Raw genomic sequence first — 19,926 nt, forward strand, 5'->3', positions numbered from 1 at the left:
ACCGGTAGTTTTCACGTGATGTCTTCACATACAGACAGACAGACAGACAAAAATTTTTTTAATCACATATTTGGGTTTGGTATCGATCCAGTAACACCCCCTGCTAGTTATTTTTTCAATATTTTCAATGTACAGAATTGACCCTTTTACAGATTTATTATATGTATAGATTTGAAATTTGAATTTGATAACTAGATTTCCGCCCGCGGCTTCGCCCGCGTTTGCAAAGGAAAACCCGCATAGTTCCCGTTCCCGTGTGATTTCCGGGATAAAAACTATCCTATGTGTTAATCCAAGTTACCCTCTATATGTGTGCTAAACATCCATACATCCATACATCTATACTTACAAACTATATTTTAGAATAGAATATATTAGATACTAGCTTCCGCCCGCGACTCCGTCCGCGCGGAAAAATTAAGATTTATTTTTTTTCTACGTATTTTTCCGGGATAAAAAGTATCCTATTTTATGCCCAGGATAATAAGGTATAATTATACCAAGTTTCATCGAAATCGAACCGTTAGTTTTCACGTGATGCCTGAACATACAGACAGACAAAAAATTTTTTAATCACATATTTGGGTTTGGTATCGATCCAGTAACACCCCCTGGTATTTATTTTTTCAATATTTTCAATGTACAGAATTGACCCTTCTACAGATTTATTATATGTATAGATATTAGATTCACTATATCTTGTGGCAAGCGTTAAAAAATGAGGCAAAAATAATAAAGGAATTAACCGGTTAATTTGGGTGTCAAAACCGTTTGTGCAGAAGTAACCGGTAACCTTAATCATTTGGGTTACTTATAAACAGTTCACTTGTTTAACCGGTAAATGAAGGAACGATATATTTACCGGTATATAATCTAAATTAACCGCTCTTTTCAAACCGGTTCCGAGCCCTGACAGTAGGGTTTTAACATAAAGAGAAATGTATTAAATCTCATGTCTTCGAAACGGCGTCGTTCCGTGCGCTAACGTGCCAAATGTATTCGTTAATATTTATTGTATTGCAATATCATAAAGGCGTGAGTTATGTTTGTTTCAGTATCCAACTATGTCCAATAGTAACTTTAATGATCATGATCCAACACAAGGATGCTTAAAATATTTTTCCTCATGTTAAATCATTATTTGAATGCGTAGCTTGCAAATTGAATAATATATACAATACCTCATCGATATTTATGATATTGCCATACTGCACACTTAATATTCCTTTATAAGTATTTAACTTTTATTTCACTGCCTATTACATTTACGTAAAATAGCTCTCTAGTATCTAAGTCGTATTTATTGCTAGCTGTTCGTTTAGTATACGGAATTTATTCGCATACAATTTTTTTGGCGGCTTTTTAAGCTGATTTTGATTTTTAATAATATCCAAACTTATGAGGTATCGGTAAGATTTTGTACAACCATTTTACACCAAATACCTCGCTAGAATGTATGGTTATACATAGTTTTTGTATTTCATGAACACTTGGGCCTATCATTATCCAATTGTAAAACGAAAATATGTAATAAAATTTTCCTTTATCACAATATTAAAATTGACATTGATTACAATTAAGTAACTATTTATTTCGTTTTACGACTCAAACTTATTCTAAGATTAAATTTAATAACAGCACACATTTATGAATAAGTATTCATCAAATACATTGTCCTATGATGTAACAATTATTGGGTCAGATTTTAATATTCAAAATTTATATGACTAGTATTTATAAAGCACCCAATGGAGATTCGGCTAAGATGTATCGTTGACTTAGGTAATTAGAAGTAAGATGGTATTTGGTCGTCAATCGTAAAACACCAAAAATTATAAGTGAGTAAATGTTTGAGATGTGGCAGTTGCTGTCGGTTCGTTCTCTGAACATTTCACGTTTTCTACGCTCCGCACTCTCCTACTTTTATTTTTCTCTGTGATAAAGAAAAAAAATTTTATACTGTTTTTATTTTATTGCGTCACATAACATTACTCCATTTCCTATGTTGATGTAAACATATTCGGTTATTATAAGTAATCTGGCTAAAAGAAGTTATATTTCAGAAAACAATGGATACTTATCGTTGAATAAGATATACAATATGAACTTAGATTCAGATTCGTACTTCAGAACGTAATACATACCTCAAATAAGGGAGTTGAACAAAAATTTACTTATTTAAATTCTGAAGTCCCTGGGGTCAATGTATAAATTATGTGTATTTGACTTTTCATTTAAAGTGTGGGTAATGTTTTGTGACTCGATCTTGTCTGTCTATTATGTATCCAATGCAAAAATTGAATTTAACTTTTAATTATAAATTTTTATACTTTAGTTTTAATTTTCGTGGATTCTTCATGCTCAACTAATTTTAATTCCTTGCGGTGCCATATTCGATTAAAAAACCGAATTATTATTTTTGTCTTGTTGTTTTAAAATTGTTTCATACATAATTTTGATGAGAACTATAGCATTTATTCGGACATTCCCTTGATGCCTTTTACCATAACTTTAAAGAAAATTGCTATGGAAACTATTTTTGATAATGTATGAATGAATGAGACTAAGAATGAAATCTTTTTTCCAAAAACAAATTACAATGCTTACTAACAAATAAACTTATAAAGTGATCCCTCACATCAAAATTTATTCACATTTGCTATTTTATCATGATTATAAATTTTATTTTATCTTATCATAATATTTTAAATGCATAATAAGGCCCCGTTTCCACCTGCAAGTAAACTTCTGCAAGAACTGTCCGACAGTCTGTCTGACAGCAGCTTGCATGTGTAAACTCGGCGTTTCCACCTGCAAGTAGACTTGCAAGTTGCTGTCAGACAGACTGTCGGACACTTCTCGCGGAAGTTTTCTTGCAGGTGGAAACGCGGCCTTATTATGTTCATGCAAAGTTAAATTATATCTACGAACTGTTGCAGCTTTGAAAGTTGATCAAAGCTTTTATATCTGTTTTTTTATTATTATTTATGCAATTGCAATGCCCTAATGTGTCAAGAACGAAAGACAAAGGGAATACTCAGATAGTCAGATTTTATTTTTAATTTAGTTCCACCCTGTCAGAATAACTGTTTAATGATGAATATATTTTTATTTTCTTTATAATTGTAAAGCTACAACCATCATCTAAAATGTTTCAATATTAAACTTTCTAGTCTTATTTGAAATAATTATTTCCTTAATCTTAGGTTTAATAAAAAACCATCATAATAAGGCAATTCCTTGACTTCATTTTTATAAGGTATATATATACGTTTCAGATGTGGCATTTTATATTATAGATTTTGTTAATCTTTTATATACCTTGTATAACATTAAAATAGTTGCAGATTGAACTGACTTGCATCGAAACTAAGATATATTTAGCAATAGTAAGTAGGTCTAGTGGATGTTGCTGTACTGTGCTTACGATAGGAAAATGTCTAGACTGATTTACGCTCCAATTATTAGAAGTATGATTAATTAATAATATAAGTAGTTATAGCACTACTTTTCACAAAAAGTAAACAATTTTTTTCCATATTTGGCTGGTTTGATAAGAAGATTTTGTACTGTGCGATTTAGTGATTGTATTGGTAGAAACTTATATTATTATTATAATGTTAACATTTCATATACATCCATTTTTAATATAAAATTGTAATATTATTTATATGCAACTGCATCAATGCACAGCTTTGATTGTGCACTTGTTAACAACAGCATTTTATCATGGATAAAGTACATAATGAAGAAAGAAATAAATTTTTGTTTCACCATGATTACCCATGTTACTTGAGAATTAGTTATACCATGGACCCAATAAATATCTAGAGGACTTATCATAGCCATAGTAAACAGCGTAATTCGTTTCTCAGTTCCCAATTTAGTCGATAGATGTCACTCGCAGTATCATTTGGCATTTTTTTATAATTGAATGGTTCTTGTCTCAACTAGATGTCGCTTCTAAAAAAAATCAATGTGCCAAATAGTATCTAATGGTATCTTGACTTAAAATATAATACGCAAAAAACGTAAACTATAACGTAAAATATAAAACGTAAAATATTATAAAGGCAAGAGGCGGCTCGTGACAAAATTGTATGGGTGTTCAATTATTGAACTAAAACAAAGAAAGAAGTACAGTAGCGTAGTAAATTCATAACAAAAAAAAATGAGCACCACATTATAAATGTCTATTTAAACACTAAAAATTATAAAGTACAGGCGATTTCAAAACGAATTCAATGATTATCAATTAATAATTAGAAAATCCACGAATTTGCTTTCGCGAGCGTATTTTTATTGTTTGTTTATAATATTATAGGAGTGGCAACTGGCAACGTCGCGCGCTTGTCGCGCGCAATTGCTGCTGTCATGCGATGCGGCAACATCGCGGTTTCGCGCAGGACCTCCGCAGGACTGTCACAAAATTTCTCTTTCACTCTTATTGGATTCCGTATTTAGGCATTTGATATTCGTATTGGAGTTTAGGTATACGATAAATTTAATTTTAAATTAAAGATATATTAATTGTTAAATGAATGAGCACAACTTTATTATAATAATTATTATTTATGAGAGTTCACTGCCCCAGCGCTCCTTAGGATGAACCGCCTATTTTTTCACGGACCACGCTGCTATGAACTGTTTTTATCTAAGAATTACTCGAACAATTAGAGCATAAATTTCAACGTAAGATGTATAAGTGTCTGTAGCTGTATTGACTCAGTTTCGTACTTATAAACTGATGGACGCTGGTTCAAATCATCGCCGTACATCTAGATTTTTTTTTCTTTTCCCGTATTTTTTGCTCATATAAATATGTAAAACTGTTTACAAGGGAATAATTAAGAAGAAAAAAGATATAGACATTTTTTTTTAACAGAAAATAAAGAATATATATATACACTACTCTGATCACTATGTCGAATGTTTGTAGTGGGTGTCGAAACCTTATTAAAGGTACTCACTTCCTTAGATGCTCCCTATGTTCTCTAGCGTATGACTTGCAGTGCGCTGGAACCAACGATAAGAGATTTTATGCCATGTTACCTGAAAAGAAGTCTTCTTGGAAATGTCCAGCATGTCTTAGCCAGCGACCCAAACTTGATAACACCAACACAGTCAGTCGCTTACGTCAGTGTGAAGCGTACGTGTTTGATCAAGCGGGTTACAAATTAAATTCAAATCTAATTGAAATAGTATATCTTGTTGGAAGTTTTTATTAGTGGTGGACGAATACGCGTTATACATCACGATTTATTATTAAAATTAACATTGGAAACTTTTTGCGTAAAAGTGATAAAAGTGGTTGACGGTATATTAAAAACAAAAGTTACAAATTAACATTGTCATATTCTATCGTGACGATTTACCAGATACAATAAGAAACATAATTTCGTTGAAAATTACAAGACACTCGTAGCTCTGTACAAAGTGAACTGGACTTAGAACAGTTAGTAGGAAGATCGATCCTGACAGGGGTCATATTATCAGAAATATATTACTATATTTTTTTTTCTTAATTACTTAAATTTTCCAATCATTATGAAGTTTGCCTGTTGCAAAGCTACAACAGAAGGCAGCGCTGGGATTTTATCTTGCCCTCATTGTAAACGAAATTATCATATTGCATGTTTGTTCCCAACTGACAAAAAGAAACAATTGACAAGCGAATTTAAAAAAAAATGGTTTTGCCCTGAATGTTCCACTCATCAGTCAAGATCTCTGAATACTGAAAATACCCCAGTACGCTCATGCGCGACTCAATTGTTACAACGAAGTCCTGATAACATTACAACACGTAGAGGTGGCACATCTTCTTTTAAATCCCCTATCGCTGTGAATAATAATGCATTATCAGCTGACTCTATTCGAGAGATTATATCCGAAGAGATGGAAAAGCTGCGGCGCTCACTGGAATCATCAATTATGAATAGGATTTCGTCAGATTTAAATTGTATAAAGCAAGAAATTATTAGTTTAAAAGACAGTATCACATTTATAAACAGCAGATATGATGATTTCAGCAAAACTATTTCAACGCTTGAAAAAATTAATAATTCAAATTCGTAATTCTGCACTAAGCCCTGTGACTGAGCATGAACGCTCTTAACTAAAAACTAAAATAATTCAAAAACACCGGAGTTTTTAAAACAACGCCCTCTAGATGTAATAATTGAAAATCGATAGTTTGCTGTTTCCATAGTTCTAAAATTGGTCACTAGTGGTGCTTTTAAAGCTGCAAATTAAATAATAAGCTCAAATCAGAGCGCCATCTAGTAATAGTCTGAAATTACGGGGTACGATCTCTAGTATGACCATTATCAGTCCTTTTAGATTATATTCGTCCATGGTTATACTTATTTTGTATGAATAAATTCAAAATGTAATCAAGACTAGCTTTAGATTTGTGACTGTTCTATAATCTTTTTATATTCTAACCTTAGTATGTACTGTTTTTCTATTAAATTTTTATCTGTGCTAGATCCAGATTTGACAAATAAATTACCAAAAAAAAGATATTGTTTTCTTTATTTCCCTAATTACGTTAAAAATAGAATTGTAAATGCCATTATCACACAACAAACTGCAACATAGGGTGATTTTCGTTCTCCAATTCTAGCACATTTCCAAAATGTTCCTAAAAGGCTGAAATAATAAAAAAAATATATTACAACATTACCACTATTTTTAACTCTATAAAATATCATTTAATATGCAGGTTAAATAAATTGATCAATGTTGGTAAAAATAATAAATATTATAAATACCCGGTTTTATTTCTGTCCATCAAACTGGGGAAAAATGATCTCAAATAAGCACACGTACATATTAACAGCAGTATAACAGATAGTAAACTTTGGAAGTTAAAAATCGCACTCTGAAAAAAAAAAACAAAATTTGTTCAAATTCCAAGGTAAGGTCAAGTCTTGTAATTGCAACTATCTGGTTAATGCAACTATCTTAAATAACGCCCTCTAGGATTGCTGTTCTGCACAACAACAGGCGTGATATTGTTCTGCTAGTAAAAATATCAATAAAAAAATATATATGGCGCTCATCGGTCAAGAATTGTGTGAGTGACAGGGCTTTTTGTCATTCCACAATTTTGTTATTGCCAGCGCTGAATGCACGTGGTGCGTAATTTGATCAAAAATACTGTTTTTTGTGGTTTCTCGCGGGTTTTTTTACAAGGAGTGTATTAATCAACCACGGTAAGTCGTTTTGTACGTGCTTGTTTTATTCTACGATGATTCTACTCCGAATTTTCTGTGCAGTTACATTTACCAGACCAAATATGAAAAGTCTTAATAATGCAACTATTTTTTTATTTTTAGGTTAGTTGCAATTATCTGACAGTTTTTGTATGAAGTATGAAAATGTTAGTGTTGTGACAGTGGACATAAATATGTCGATACAACCCAATGATATTAAACTTAAATTATAAAACGCCTAATTGGCTAATTGCTATTTTTCGATGATTGTTACTCAGTGACTGCGACAGTGACTATTGATATATTTCCATTATAGAAAAAGAAGATGTGATCTCACGATTACCCGATGCTGTGATAAATGAAGAAGACATGGTAATCTTTCCTTATAAGGTACCTAGAGATATTTGAATGTAAGTAAACAAGTACTTGGAGTTCTTCTGTTGGGAAATTTGATTATTCTGATTGATATTTAATTATTCTAATTAATTAAAATGAAGCTAGGTAAAATAGTAAAGAGTTCAAAGGAAGAGTAAAATAAGACTGTTTGATAACTAAAAGGCTTTTAGTGTGTTTCAAATAAAGTTAAAAAATAGTGTAGAATTTAGAAATAGGTAAGAGTAAAAACAGACTGTTTCATTACTAAATAATTGTTAAGTACCTATTGTTTAAAATGTTTCGTTAATTTAAATAAATTAAGGATTTGTAATGTGATTAGATATATTTTAATTAAAATATATATAAAACAGTATATCCCTGAGTTTTAATTCTGCTACCATGGCAGTCGATAAAATTACGATAAGGTTCCCATCACTATTTTTGAGAAAATAGTTGCAATATCCCGCCCCACAGCTAAAAAGTATTTTTTTGCGAAATTGGTCTTTATTTCAAGAGCCTAGATATCATAATCCTATGAATATTTTTCAAGGCTTGTTTTTAAAATACACGCGCAGAAAACACACATAGAAAAATAAGTAAAACAAGCAATTAGTTGCAATTACCCGCCAGGACGGGTAATTGCAACTATTGCTGTCTTTTTAAGAACTTTTGGAAATATTTTTTTATTCTTCACAGTTTTTCGTGATTATGACGGTGAAATAATATCCGCATTAAATTTACTTATTCACAAATTTTTAAGAAATATTTTTTTCCGTATATTTATAGAATTATCTAGAGATGAAGTAATGACTTGAATATTTTTAGTTGCAATTACAAGACTCCACCTTATTTCTTTTGAAATTTGCGGCACGAATTAAGGGGGGGGGAAGGGTGGGAAAGGGAGGGGGGAGGTAAGGGGAGACCCCCTATAAAGTGGGGGGGTGCGGAAACCCCCCCTTCTATTTTTTTTAATTTTTTATATTTATAAATGTAGTTAGAAGTATATCGAAGATTATGGGCTTTCTTGACTGCTCCGGCGCTGCAGAACGTGGCGCTTGCCCCCGTGTACCTCGTTGCATGCAGGAGTCTTCACTCGCCTTCGTAGCTTCGGCTTTTTGGTCGCCTTTGGCGACCAGCCTCAGCCACTCCGGCTTGCTTGACTCTGCATGCTCCTCAGCACACGCGGGCGCCACGCTCCTCCGCGCCTCCGACTTTTTTAATACACTCTAGTGTATGACAGACAAGTACCACGTGGATTCGGGGTGGACAGATTCGGTTCCGTTACTAAGAATTTGTGTGCAATATACATATAATATTTTTTTTTTTAATAATTATTTATTCAAATTTTGTATACATGTTTGATACAATTTACAAGGGTAATGAATGAATCCATTTTATTTTTTTCCGCCCAGCGTCTCCACATATTATATTCTTTTATAATATCATCGAATTTTGGGTGGTTTTAGTTATCTGTTTAAAAAATCTTTTTACAACACACCACTGGGACTCAATTCTTTGAGTATGAACTATGAGTTCCATCAGGGAACAAATGGGTTGTCTGGGTCTGAGTGATTAACTTTTTTATGAACATACCAAAGTTGCCCCAATCATATACCTACTACTCGCCAATAATCCTTATGAATTGTTGTCCCTCAGCAACATGCTTTTGAATGAACTATGAAGGAACTATGGTTTTGAATGTACATTTTGACATTTGTTATCTCTTTCAAACACAATTCTTGTAGTTTTGTCAATGTAACTCAAACAATTTTGAACATAACCTCAAAGATTAAAATTAAGATTTCTCTGTAATTACACGTTTCCGCACGAAAAGCCGCTAATGTATGTTTCAGGGCATTATTATCGATCGGAAAAAATTAAAATCACGCCGAAATTCGTGCCGCAAATTACTAAAGTCAACCCAATTCCAACACTGCGCTTATGTACTTATTCAATTCTAATAGGAATTAATCGTATAATGTATAATGTTATCCAAATAAGCACGTAGGAATATTTTGAATTCGGCACAAATACTTAAAAACTTACCATTTCGTATGTTTTTTTATAAACTAATCAATCTTCAATCATCTATAATACTTTAGCTGTGTTTTTAAATCTACAGTTGTATCTGAAAGTCAGTTTATAAGATGTATATTCTCTATTTCTGAAATTATTTAAAAACTTTTAATAGTTCCACGATACACAAAATTCCAAAATACCTATAAATAAGCAACAGCTGACACTGACAGCGATGGTTCCCTATTGATGTTCATTCTCATTGATTAGCTCATTGATGTTGAAGTCGTAAACGTCACTATTGATGTTAATTATTATTTTGTCAATGGTAAAATTGCCATTCAAGAACTTAAATGAACAAATATATTTTATTTAATATACTTCTTTTTTATATAATATTATGCCGTATAAGAAATAAAGCGAAGCGTTTCATCTATTGCTATTCAAAAACTTAAAAAATACAAGTTATAAGAAGTCCCGTGTTATGAGGCAGATGATGAGTTGTATCTATTTCATAAATTTGTATATTATGAACAAATAGGTGATCAGTTTTCAGAGCCATGTTTACTTAAAAATACAGTGACTGTTAGTTATTGTCTATCAAGTTGTACGGACTATACTGTGGGACTATAAGACTTTTAATAAATTACTTATTTGTACTCTGTGGTTCGTGATTTTTTTTCTTCATCATTTGTCAAAATCAAATTTTGACGTTGGTCTGTAGAAAGTCAAAATAATGCAAAATTTTATGTCAAAACCGTCAAAAGTCAAAACTTGAAAGTTGAAATCAAAATCTATTGAAAATGGGCTAATGGCTGTGAATTCATTCTTTAAAATCATATTACTTATAAGGATAAAGTTTATTGATCATTGATCCATATAAAATGAATGACGATAAATACGCTTTAGTTGAAAAAATCGTGAAAGACATACACAATGTACTTTCTAAAACAGCTGAGTTGTGAGTATTCCCCATTTTTGGCATCATTTCAATAAACATATACAAAATGAAATGAATGTTTATAAATACGTTAATATTTTGCTTTTTCCAGGTATGCTTTCGATATAGTCCCTGTTGACTCAAATTTCAGAAATAAGTCACCTGTATTATGTGTAGAGAATTGTCTGGGACTGGAGTCATGGTGTGTAAAACACGTATACATGTATTGCTTTTCTGAAATAAAGGATAAATATGGTATGAATTCTCAGCGAAAACAAAAGAAAATTACCACACTGGATTCTGAACGCCTAGTAAAATTATTAAATGTTACGTTACTTATCAATCCTGATGTAACAACTCTCTGGAATAAGAGAAGGGAGATTGTACAAATGCTTTTACTAGATAAAGTGTCGGAATTGCAATTTTCCCAATTAGTATTATCAAGAAAACCTAAATGTAATGATGCCTTTGCATATAGAAGATGGCTTTTGGGTGCATTGTTACTGAGTATGTATTTCTCTATTTATTGTTGCAGTTCTTAATGTATTTTTTTTATTTTGCTAAAATTTTCTCCCTTTCAGGTGATAATGTACAGGCAAATTTATTAGAGAATTTAATAAATTCAGAGCTGAGAATATGTGACGAAACTTCAGACAAGAGCCCCAATAATTATCACAGTTGGAGTCATAGACTTTGGGTTGTCAACAACATGAAGGATGTTCTAAAACAATTTGATATGAACTCATTGTATATTAAAGAGTATATATTTTCTGAGAAATGTATTTCCAGCCATGTATCAGATTATAGCTGTTTCCATTACCGTCAATTTTGTATTAAAAATATTTGTAGTTTGGTCAACTCATCATGGAAATCATTTGAAAATTCAATAGATATAAATCTTAGAAAAGTTCTTGTAACATTAATAGCTAGTAATTTACCTAAAGATGGAACAATTCAAGCGTCAGAAGATGATCTAGTTTCATATTCAGAAGAAAACTTAGTAAATTTGCTTCTCTCTTGTAATGTAAAGAATTGTAATTGCACTGTAAATAATGTAGCGTTATGTAGAAAGTTAGAGGTAATATGTCATGAATTGGTTCTTAATAATGAGCTTATAAGATTTTATCAAAGTCATGAAACATTATGGTATCATAGACGATTTATACTGCATGAGTTAATTGCAATGATGTATGATCACTTCAATTTATTTCGAAATAATGGCATTCTTGTGAAGAAAAATTGTAAGCATTGCAGTTTAAATGATATGAGGCAAAAACAGGCAAAGATCTCTCGATATGATAGTAATTGTATATACAATAGTGTACTGTTTCAAGTTATTTTAACTCATGAAAATAAATTCATTGAAGAAAGACAGACTGATGGAGATAATTATGCAGGAAGACATGAAAAATATTTAAAATTTGTTGAAGGTCTCAATAATGTTATGTAAATTTGAAATTTTAATAACATATTATGTATTCATTTTACTTATATGAAATTAAGATGTTGAAGATTTGCGTTACATTTTATTATAAACATCATAGGTAGTATGTACATCTGTGTTTAAATGCTATGTTATTTTCAAATTCATGTTAGAAGATCTCTAAAAAGAACAATTGAGGCTATTTAAAATAAATTAATGGAATAATTATTTTACATCATTTATTTTGTTCAGTAAATATAATCGTTTTAGAATGTAAATTATTCACTATAACAAATAATTTGGAAGCTGCATGAAGCCATCAAGTGGTATATTCAATTTTCCACTCTTATATTTAGGCAATGCTAGAGACATCTAGTTTAAGAGAAAGTAGTGTTTATACTAAAATATATATTGTTTTGTATTTAGTGAGTATATTGCTCATAAATAAACGTGGTCTCCTAGTTATAATGTATATTGCAAGTTTTTTAGATTTTTAATAAATCTGATACTTATTAATTTATTTTTTACTTTAGTTACTGTTTTTTATATTATAATGTAATATAATAAAATGATTCCAATATGTAAGTTGATAAAGTCTTTTATTTATTTATTCCCATAGTTTAGTTTTAATTTGTTTTTGTGGTTGAGGTACACAATTTAGTTCATTGTCACAATTTTGTGTCTAAACATTAACTAAATAATATTAAGCAAAAACTTTAGAGTGAGTGTTACCAGGGTAATGGTATTTTTATGCATAAGTTCTAAGGGGTGGGAAACTCGTCATAGCGTGGAGTTAGCTTTTCTATCTGCTTAATTTTTTATATACAACTACACAACATTTGGTTAAACTTCTTTCTTTGGCAACAATTCATAACGCCGACCCAAACTAAATAAAATTTTTGAAGCTAAAATTATTCAACTTTATTAGTTTTCAGTAAGTATGTACAAATTCTATTACATAGGTGCATATAGAATGTTCAGATTCATAATATTTAATGCTGCCTTAAAGGTGATAGTATTAATGGGGTACATATTAATTAATTAATTGATAAAACAGCAGCTCTCTACCTAGGTATCGCAATCAATCGCAATACATAATTAGTACGAATTGTCAATTTATTTAAACTGATTTTACATAGAATTTATATACAAGCGTTATTGCCCAACAAAGATTAGTTATTTATTTTAAATTAACTCGTTTGACTTCTCAAAATGGCTCTGAATCGATCCCATTTTTAGTTGAATCGCAAAGATATGTCCAATCGCTAAACGTGAAAAGGAACGCAGGCGTGAGTCGTTAGAATGAAAAAAAAATCGAATTACGACCAGCAAGCGTTTCTAGCATTTCATAACGATTAATTGTACCATTATCAATTAAAGGCTCTGAAGATAAATGATCTCTTGGACACATTGGTTAATTAGCTTGTCTTGCACCAGATGATGTGGGATCAATGTCCTCTTCGGAAAAATATTTTGTGAAGATGAATTCATATTGTTTTTTATCGTAATACATATATGTATACAAAATATATTTAGAAAATAAATATGTTACGTAGAGTATGATTAATGATTATTCACACAAAACAGTAAACACACAGATCACAGAAACTAAAGGAGTAAACAGCTGTATAATTTTCGAACTAAATATGTTTTGCTTAGTGTTACGCTAGATGGCATTGTAGAATATCGGATTTTTAATTTCTATTTATTTCTTTTTTTATTTTATATACATTTCAAGCTTTGTTATTTGACCAAAAAATATTTTTTGCCAAGCGATATATCAATACAACGATCGCCCAACACTTATTTGAAACTATTGGTCTAACAACGAGATATGTTTGTTCAATTCTACATATTATTACCAATAATTAGGTACCATTATAGAATAAAACATACACAGGAAAGTTAAAAGGCTATAATCTAAAGTTTACCTGATTTTCAGAGAGATTATGTTTTGCTTACAAATCGTTAAGCTTTGTGTGCTTTAAGGTAAAGTTGACCAATTCATTCAAAACCATATAGGTATTCAATTTTCCATTTGCTTTACAAAGTTCTAAAATAGCACGGCCGAATGCAAATACCTTCTGTTCTATTGTAAAACATTGTACCTATTGATTGTAGTCGGCCAGATACATAATATGGTACCTACTAGTTTCGGAACATGCTAGGTATTAATATCAAACGGAAACATTGTTTCCAGTTTCCACTCATTTCATATACTTACCTACGCTTCATCTTCGTACGAATGTTATATTCTATTCCCCTATGACTTAATATGTTATGAAAAGTTAACGAACCAAAAAATATACCTACCTTTGTGAAAAACGTCTTTATTAGGTAGGTATACACACAAACGAAATATAGGTAGACAGGTATGTAAGAAATAAGTGCATGTATCGTTAATATTATTTAATATTTTTGTTGGCAACTTGTATAGGTACGTTAATTAAGAAGGTTACTCGTGGTACAAGTACAAGTAATTTTTGTGATGTAGGTAGGTAGGTACATTTAATATAGATACATAATATGTAATAAATAATTACTTATATAAAATAATGTAAGTACCTATTTACTTTTATATATCCTATTTTCTTACATAAAACATGACATCCCTTTACTTCAGAATGAGAACGTAATTGCTTTCGCAAAGCCTTCTATAAAAGGATTCTGCCAGGATTCAGGACATACGATTTAAAATTGCATACGCATTACATAGTCTTCAGTCTACTGGCCTTTATATGGGTCAGGAGGTTCGTATACGCGGTAGCGCCTCTGGTTCCGCTCCAACAAAACAGATCCAAGTAACTGATAAGCTCTCCTAAAATGAACTTTAATGTCGACGTGCACGGTTGAAAGTGCTGTGTTTAAAGCGCCATATATCACGGTAAGAAATGTGTCGTTTGTGACGTCACAACCGTGTCCCCCGCTTGCCGGTGCTCGATCGATATCGTATTCGGATTCGAGTATTTCCGTGGCAAATCGGAAGGAGGCAAGTGACGCTGACACCACGTGCGAATTACGTAACTAAAATTGCTACAACTCATTGACTAAGATTATTTGTGCAACATCGAATATTGAATATCTGTAATAAGCCTAATCAGTATCACTGAAGGATATTAAAATCTAGCCAATCATTGAAGATGGTTTTTAAAATCTTATTTATAGATATTAATGGAATTGTTAATATAGACGCACCAAATAGCGCGAAAATTTTGTTTAAATAAAATATGTAGTTGCAGGGTGCAACCTACGTGCTAACAGAATGACGTCCATTGTTAGAACTCTGAAAATTCGCTATATTTCAAACAAATATCGTAATTTATATGTGTCTTACGTACCTTATAAAATCTTTTCTCTTCTTAAGATTTTTGTTTGATAAATGCTGTTCTAAGTGCAGATGTGCTAGTAAAGTTATGCTAACATTGCTCTCTAAACATTGAATCAGATATTTAATTTTCTTTTCGGGTATGATATTGATCGATATGCATGTGCATAAATAATAACTTTTTGTTACCTATCTATTTTATGAGCGGATTTTTTGTAAATTTGTTTTAATAGAACTAAAATTGTGCTAAATGACTGCAAAATGTTCGGCTAGTTCTATTCGATTGATTTGTGAATAACGCTGGGTACGCTGGTACGGTATTTTCATGTTAATTTGGATACAGTAATCATAATGATCTATTGAAAGATACAATACACATAGTTACAATCTTGAAAAATACGAGAAATATAAAATATTCATTTTTTTTTTATTAATTTTAAAACGACATAAGAAAAACAAATATTATTATAATTGAAAGCTTTACCATACTGTCTGTTGTAGCTACTTAAATACCAGAGAACATTAGAAAAAATAAAAATAAAGTAATTTAGAGCAAGTGAGTAAAGGCACCGCCGCAGGAAACTGCAAATACCCCAGCTACGTGCCCTCTTCCATCGACTACGTGCAATGAATTTTCCAATTATAACCCGGTAGGCATTTCGGTACACGCGTTTTATTCCTTATGAAATTTCCACTTCTTATTAGATGTTAATTTTGTGTTATAAAGCTATTAAGGGGTCTTGCTATTTTCATTTTGATTAAATATTTGTATATCTATTTATAAAAGAACTCCGTTCACTTTATCTTCATGCGCGTAATTTTCATACGAATGCGATACGGTTTTTTTTGTCAAAAGCTTTTAAAAAGCTTTTAATTTTTAAATTCTGTTAAGTTAGTAAAAATAAATTGTACTGTAATGACAATAACAAATGAATTTGAATTAATTATTGTGTGTAGGTATATGTTTGTCTGTTGATTATAGGTAATTTTTTATCAACTAAAGTTAAATTATGATGACATGATGATAACATCCTTTAAGTCAATACTTATTTAATACTTACATCTGCTATATGGTAAAGGTAGATGTCTATTTATGTATTTATACTGTCTTAATTACTTAGTACTAGAGTAAAGACGAAAGCTCAAAAATTGCCCTGTGTAACGAAAAATAATCAGAGTTGTAGTATGCTCTAGCTATTTTCTTGGAAATACTCGATATATACTCGAACTTACAATGTCTACCGAGTCTACGTATAAACACATACAAAAAAAGAAATTCGTATCGTCAACGTCTAAGTACATTATTTCTTTTTACATAAGCTGCTGCTATATATAGATGCAGACCCTTTGTCTCAAAAAAGATGAGAGCTCTATCGTTATTCATCCCACTTCGTTCGACCGTTGCATTTGAAATTTCTTTCTAGCAGCGGACGAGAGTATTCGGCAACATGAGAATTGTTGTTGTTATTTTATATCAATAATTATTCTTAAATTATTAGTTACCACTGTAAAGGAATAATGTTCAATAAGGAAAGCTAAAAAGGAGAAAAATCTTGTTCAATTTCAAGATATTAAAATATTTTCTACGTAGTGACTTATATATATCTTGTTACGTTTCGTTATTACGCAACATCATAACTAAAGCTCGTATAAATATACAGCTTTTTTAAATAAATCTCGACAAAGCTGGCACAAGTATATACAATGTTTTAAGTACATTCTGCATCACTTCTAGGACTAGGCCAGTGCAATGATTGCATCCAGTTTAACCGGGTTCGATCGATGTGAGGGTATTTACCTCGCCGGGCGAAAATAATCCGGGTACCGGTGATGTCAGAAGACATCCCAAGCGCGCATGCGCGCTAAACGTGAACGTAAAAATGTGTGGATGCGCTTTCGAAGCCTTATTACGACTCGAGCTAACACAACGAGCTTTCGTCGTTCTCGGATTTGTGGCGCGCTCGCGAGTGCTGTACTGGTGGTGATTTCCGAGGGTTGTATGTGCGCGGCTGTGCGATGCGATGAGTGAGCATGTTGCGTTGTGCGAGGAGGCCGGCCGGCGGAGGCACGTCCTGCGGTTTGTAGGTTGATGGCTCGGCGGCGAGTAGCCGGGCGTCAGTCGGTCGCCGGGCCGCGGAGAGCCGGGCGCGCGTGTGCGAGATATGGCGCCCCGCGGCGGCCGGTGAGGCGCCGGCCCCGCCGACCGCCTCGGGTCGACGGGCCAGCCAGCCCAGACGGGCACACGTCCCACCATGTCCTTGCTCAGCGTCACAGGTAGAGTTGCGATTCGCGCCACTTTCACACTTCCACCCTCTTACGCTTTGTTAAGATATCACGCATTTGTTCGCGGTCGTTATGGACGCGCCTACACAATGAGGCTATAGTGTATGCCAGCGTCACTGATATTTTAAAACCAAGAGCTTTGAATAAATCTTTACATAAGAGCACGGCTGCACGGTATAATACAGCGCTACGAACCGTCCTGCATGGTGCTACGCGCGTAGTTTCGTAGCCTGTAGATAAAGCTTTAAAGATACTGTTTTTTCCTTGAATTTGCAGCTTCATTATCGTTTTCTGTAAAATCACTAATGAGAAGATATATAGTTATAGAAGAATCATTATTTTCAATGATTCTTGAAGTTTTTCTGTACGTTTTAATTAGAAACAGATTTATCAAAATATTGCGCTCCAATGAAGTCAAAAGAAGTAGGTCAGAAACTTAATGTCTGAAATTGTGCTGTATTTATATATTATATAAAGTGAAAATTGGTCATAGTAGAAATGGAGCGTGTTGCTTTTATAAACAAAGACACGGTTAGCTATTACCAATTACGCAGTACTATGTTTATTTGGGTTATAATAACATTATAAAATATTTCGAACAACCACAAAAGCTTGAGTGCTGCTTTCGCATGTATAAAATATTGACCTGAATAAATTGTCTCCAGCCTACGTAACAAAATTGTTTTTATAACCATATATAAAATTCTCCTGATATCAGTAAGAATATAATATGTAGTAGTATAAACCTATAAGAATAATAAAGATTATGAAATATGTTATTAATCCTTAGATTTTTATTTAATTTGCGCTTAGTGTTTGTAAAATATCGAACAAAATATAGATACATTATCGCTTTGATCATTATCATTACGATAGTAATGCGTAACAAAATTCACCACAATATATATGTTTGGATTAGTATCTACATACAACATCCTACTAACTTATTTGAAACACTTCATAGGATCAATTGAAAAATAATGTACGTAAAATGATGTTAGAACAGCTAAAATAATTAATTCAAGATTCTAATTTACATATAAGTTGGTACTGGGTAATTTGGATTAAGGTAGATAATACGTTTCATATACTGTGTGCAGTTTGAGCATCGTAGTTAAGCTCCGAGCTATCGCTTGGGGTTAATTGCACAATGTTATATATACTTATGTAAACTTGCACTAGGTTTCAATTGAGTGAAGCTTGTTCTTAAAATAGATTCGACTAAATCAAATATTCGAGCTATATCAACTCGTGTGTTTTGGCATTATTCGCACCAAAACCGCGACGTATTTAGATTAGATATCTTAGTTTTGAAATACTCCTTCATAATTATATTTACATATAGTGTACGATTGTACATACAGAAAGACAATAAATAGTAAGCGGAAGTACGCCAGACAAAATGAAAGTAATAATATCTCAATTACTACATAATTATAATATGTATATCTACTTTATTGAAACAAGCCAGCTTTACTAACATATAAAAAGTATATTTAATACGGCATAAAATTGCTATAAAGTTTGTTAAATGTATCATAAGAACAAAACAGATTACAGATCTCATTAAAAGTTAAAGCAAACATTTCATTACACGCTTCAAGCCTGCATTCAAATAGATGAATACAGACAGGTTGAACGACCTACATGCTGAATACTATTTCATCTAAAACAAGCACAATATTCGGCAAAATCGTTAAGCTATTGCATTTGGCGCTGTGCTATACAGCCACAGTATATAATATCGCTTGACATTACGTAATTGCTGGGTTATTCAGTGCATTTACGAATAAATTTGCTTTAGATACGAATTGTGGTTTCAGCTATTTGTGATCAATTGAAACCGTTAATTTGCATTAATAATAGCAGCTCGTTAAATGTGAACACTAAACCTATTTGCCTAACGACATGGATGGGTCGCGCGCATTGCATTCGAGTCCGTCGCCCACACGTCACACTGACTGAGTGATTTACTGACAATTTAAGCACGATATAGATGCATGGTTACCTAAATATGATAGCCAATTATGCTTAATGCTAATGCTAATTTTAAAGGACATGAAGATGCCAGATATATATTATTGCAGTCACAAATGTCTTTATTAAATTTTGAAATGATGATAATATTTTTTTTATAAATTAATAAATAGTGTTACACGATACAAACAAAAATTAAGGTTAACAAATTGTAAGTTCATTAAGCGTATTTGCAGCTACTCAAAATACCGTGCGCAATTTTTTCGAAGCATGCTCATGTTAACCTACTTTGTATAAATTGCCATGTTTATCATGTTATCGACGTAGATACTACAGCTATCGATTAATATTTAAAATATTCATAACATCA

At 32.0% G+C, this 19,926-nt stretch overlaps 3 protein-coding genes across 4 annotated transcripts in view; 2 read left to right on the plus strand and 1 right to left on the minus strand.

The window, feature by feature from the left end:
- Positions 1–6,545: 6,545 nt before the first annotated feature.
- Positions 6,546–9,852, minus strand: LOC123698560 (protein kish-A). 2 transcript variants are annotated; one of them, XM_045645239.1, is made up of 4 exons: positions 9,812–9,852; positions 9,639–9,720; positions 6,774–6,883; positions 6,546–6,651 (listed from the first exon to the last, which is right to left on the minus strand). In XM_045645239.1, exons 2-4 carry the CDS (start codon positions 9,639–9,641, stop codon positions 6,546–6,548), a joined length of 219 nt encoding a protein of 72 aa, XP_045501195.1. In that variant the 5' UTR covers positions 9,642–9,720; positions 9,812–9,852. The 2 variants fall into 2 exon arrangements, with proteins under 2 accessions (XP_045501195.1, XP_045501194.1); XM_045645238.1 differs by having other exon boundaries at positions 9,639–9,846.
- A 530-nt stretch (positions 9,853–10,382) lies between these two features.
- LOC123698617 (protein prenyltransferase alpha subunit repeat-containing protein 1) lies at positions 10,383–12,487 on the plus strand. Its single transcript, XM_045645339.1, has 3 exons — positions 10,383–10,569; positions 10,661–11,055; positions 11,130–12,487. The coding sequence occupies exons 1-3, from the start codon at positions 10,493–10,495 to the stop codon at positions 11,996–11,998; spliced, it is 1,341 nt and encodes a 446-aa protein (XP_045501295.1). The 5' UTR covers positions 10,383–10,492; the 3' UTR covers positions 11,999–12,487.
- Positions 12,488–17,230: 4,743 nt separating this feature from the next.
- The window catches only part of LOC123698709 (myb-like protein K), a 66,387-nt gene continuing 63,691 nt past the window's right edge, over positions 17,231–19,926 (plus strand). The window contains exon 1 of the mRNA XM_045645461.1: positions 17,231–17,570. Within this exon, the coding sequence (XP_045501417.1) occupies positions 17,549–17,570 (22 nt within the window). The 5' untranslated portion in view covers positions 17,231–17,548. The remainder of the gene's footprint in view (positions 17,571–19,926) is intronic.

Source organism: Colias croceus, chromosome 16 (assembly GCF_905220415.1).
Source record: "Colias croceus chromosome 16, ilColCroc2.1".
In the NCBI taxonomy this organism is placed as follows: domain Eukaryota; kingdom Metazoa; phylum Arthropoda; class Insecta; order Lepidoptera; family Pieridae; genus Colias; species Colias croceus.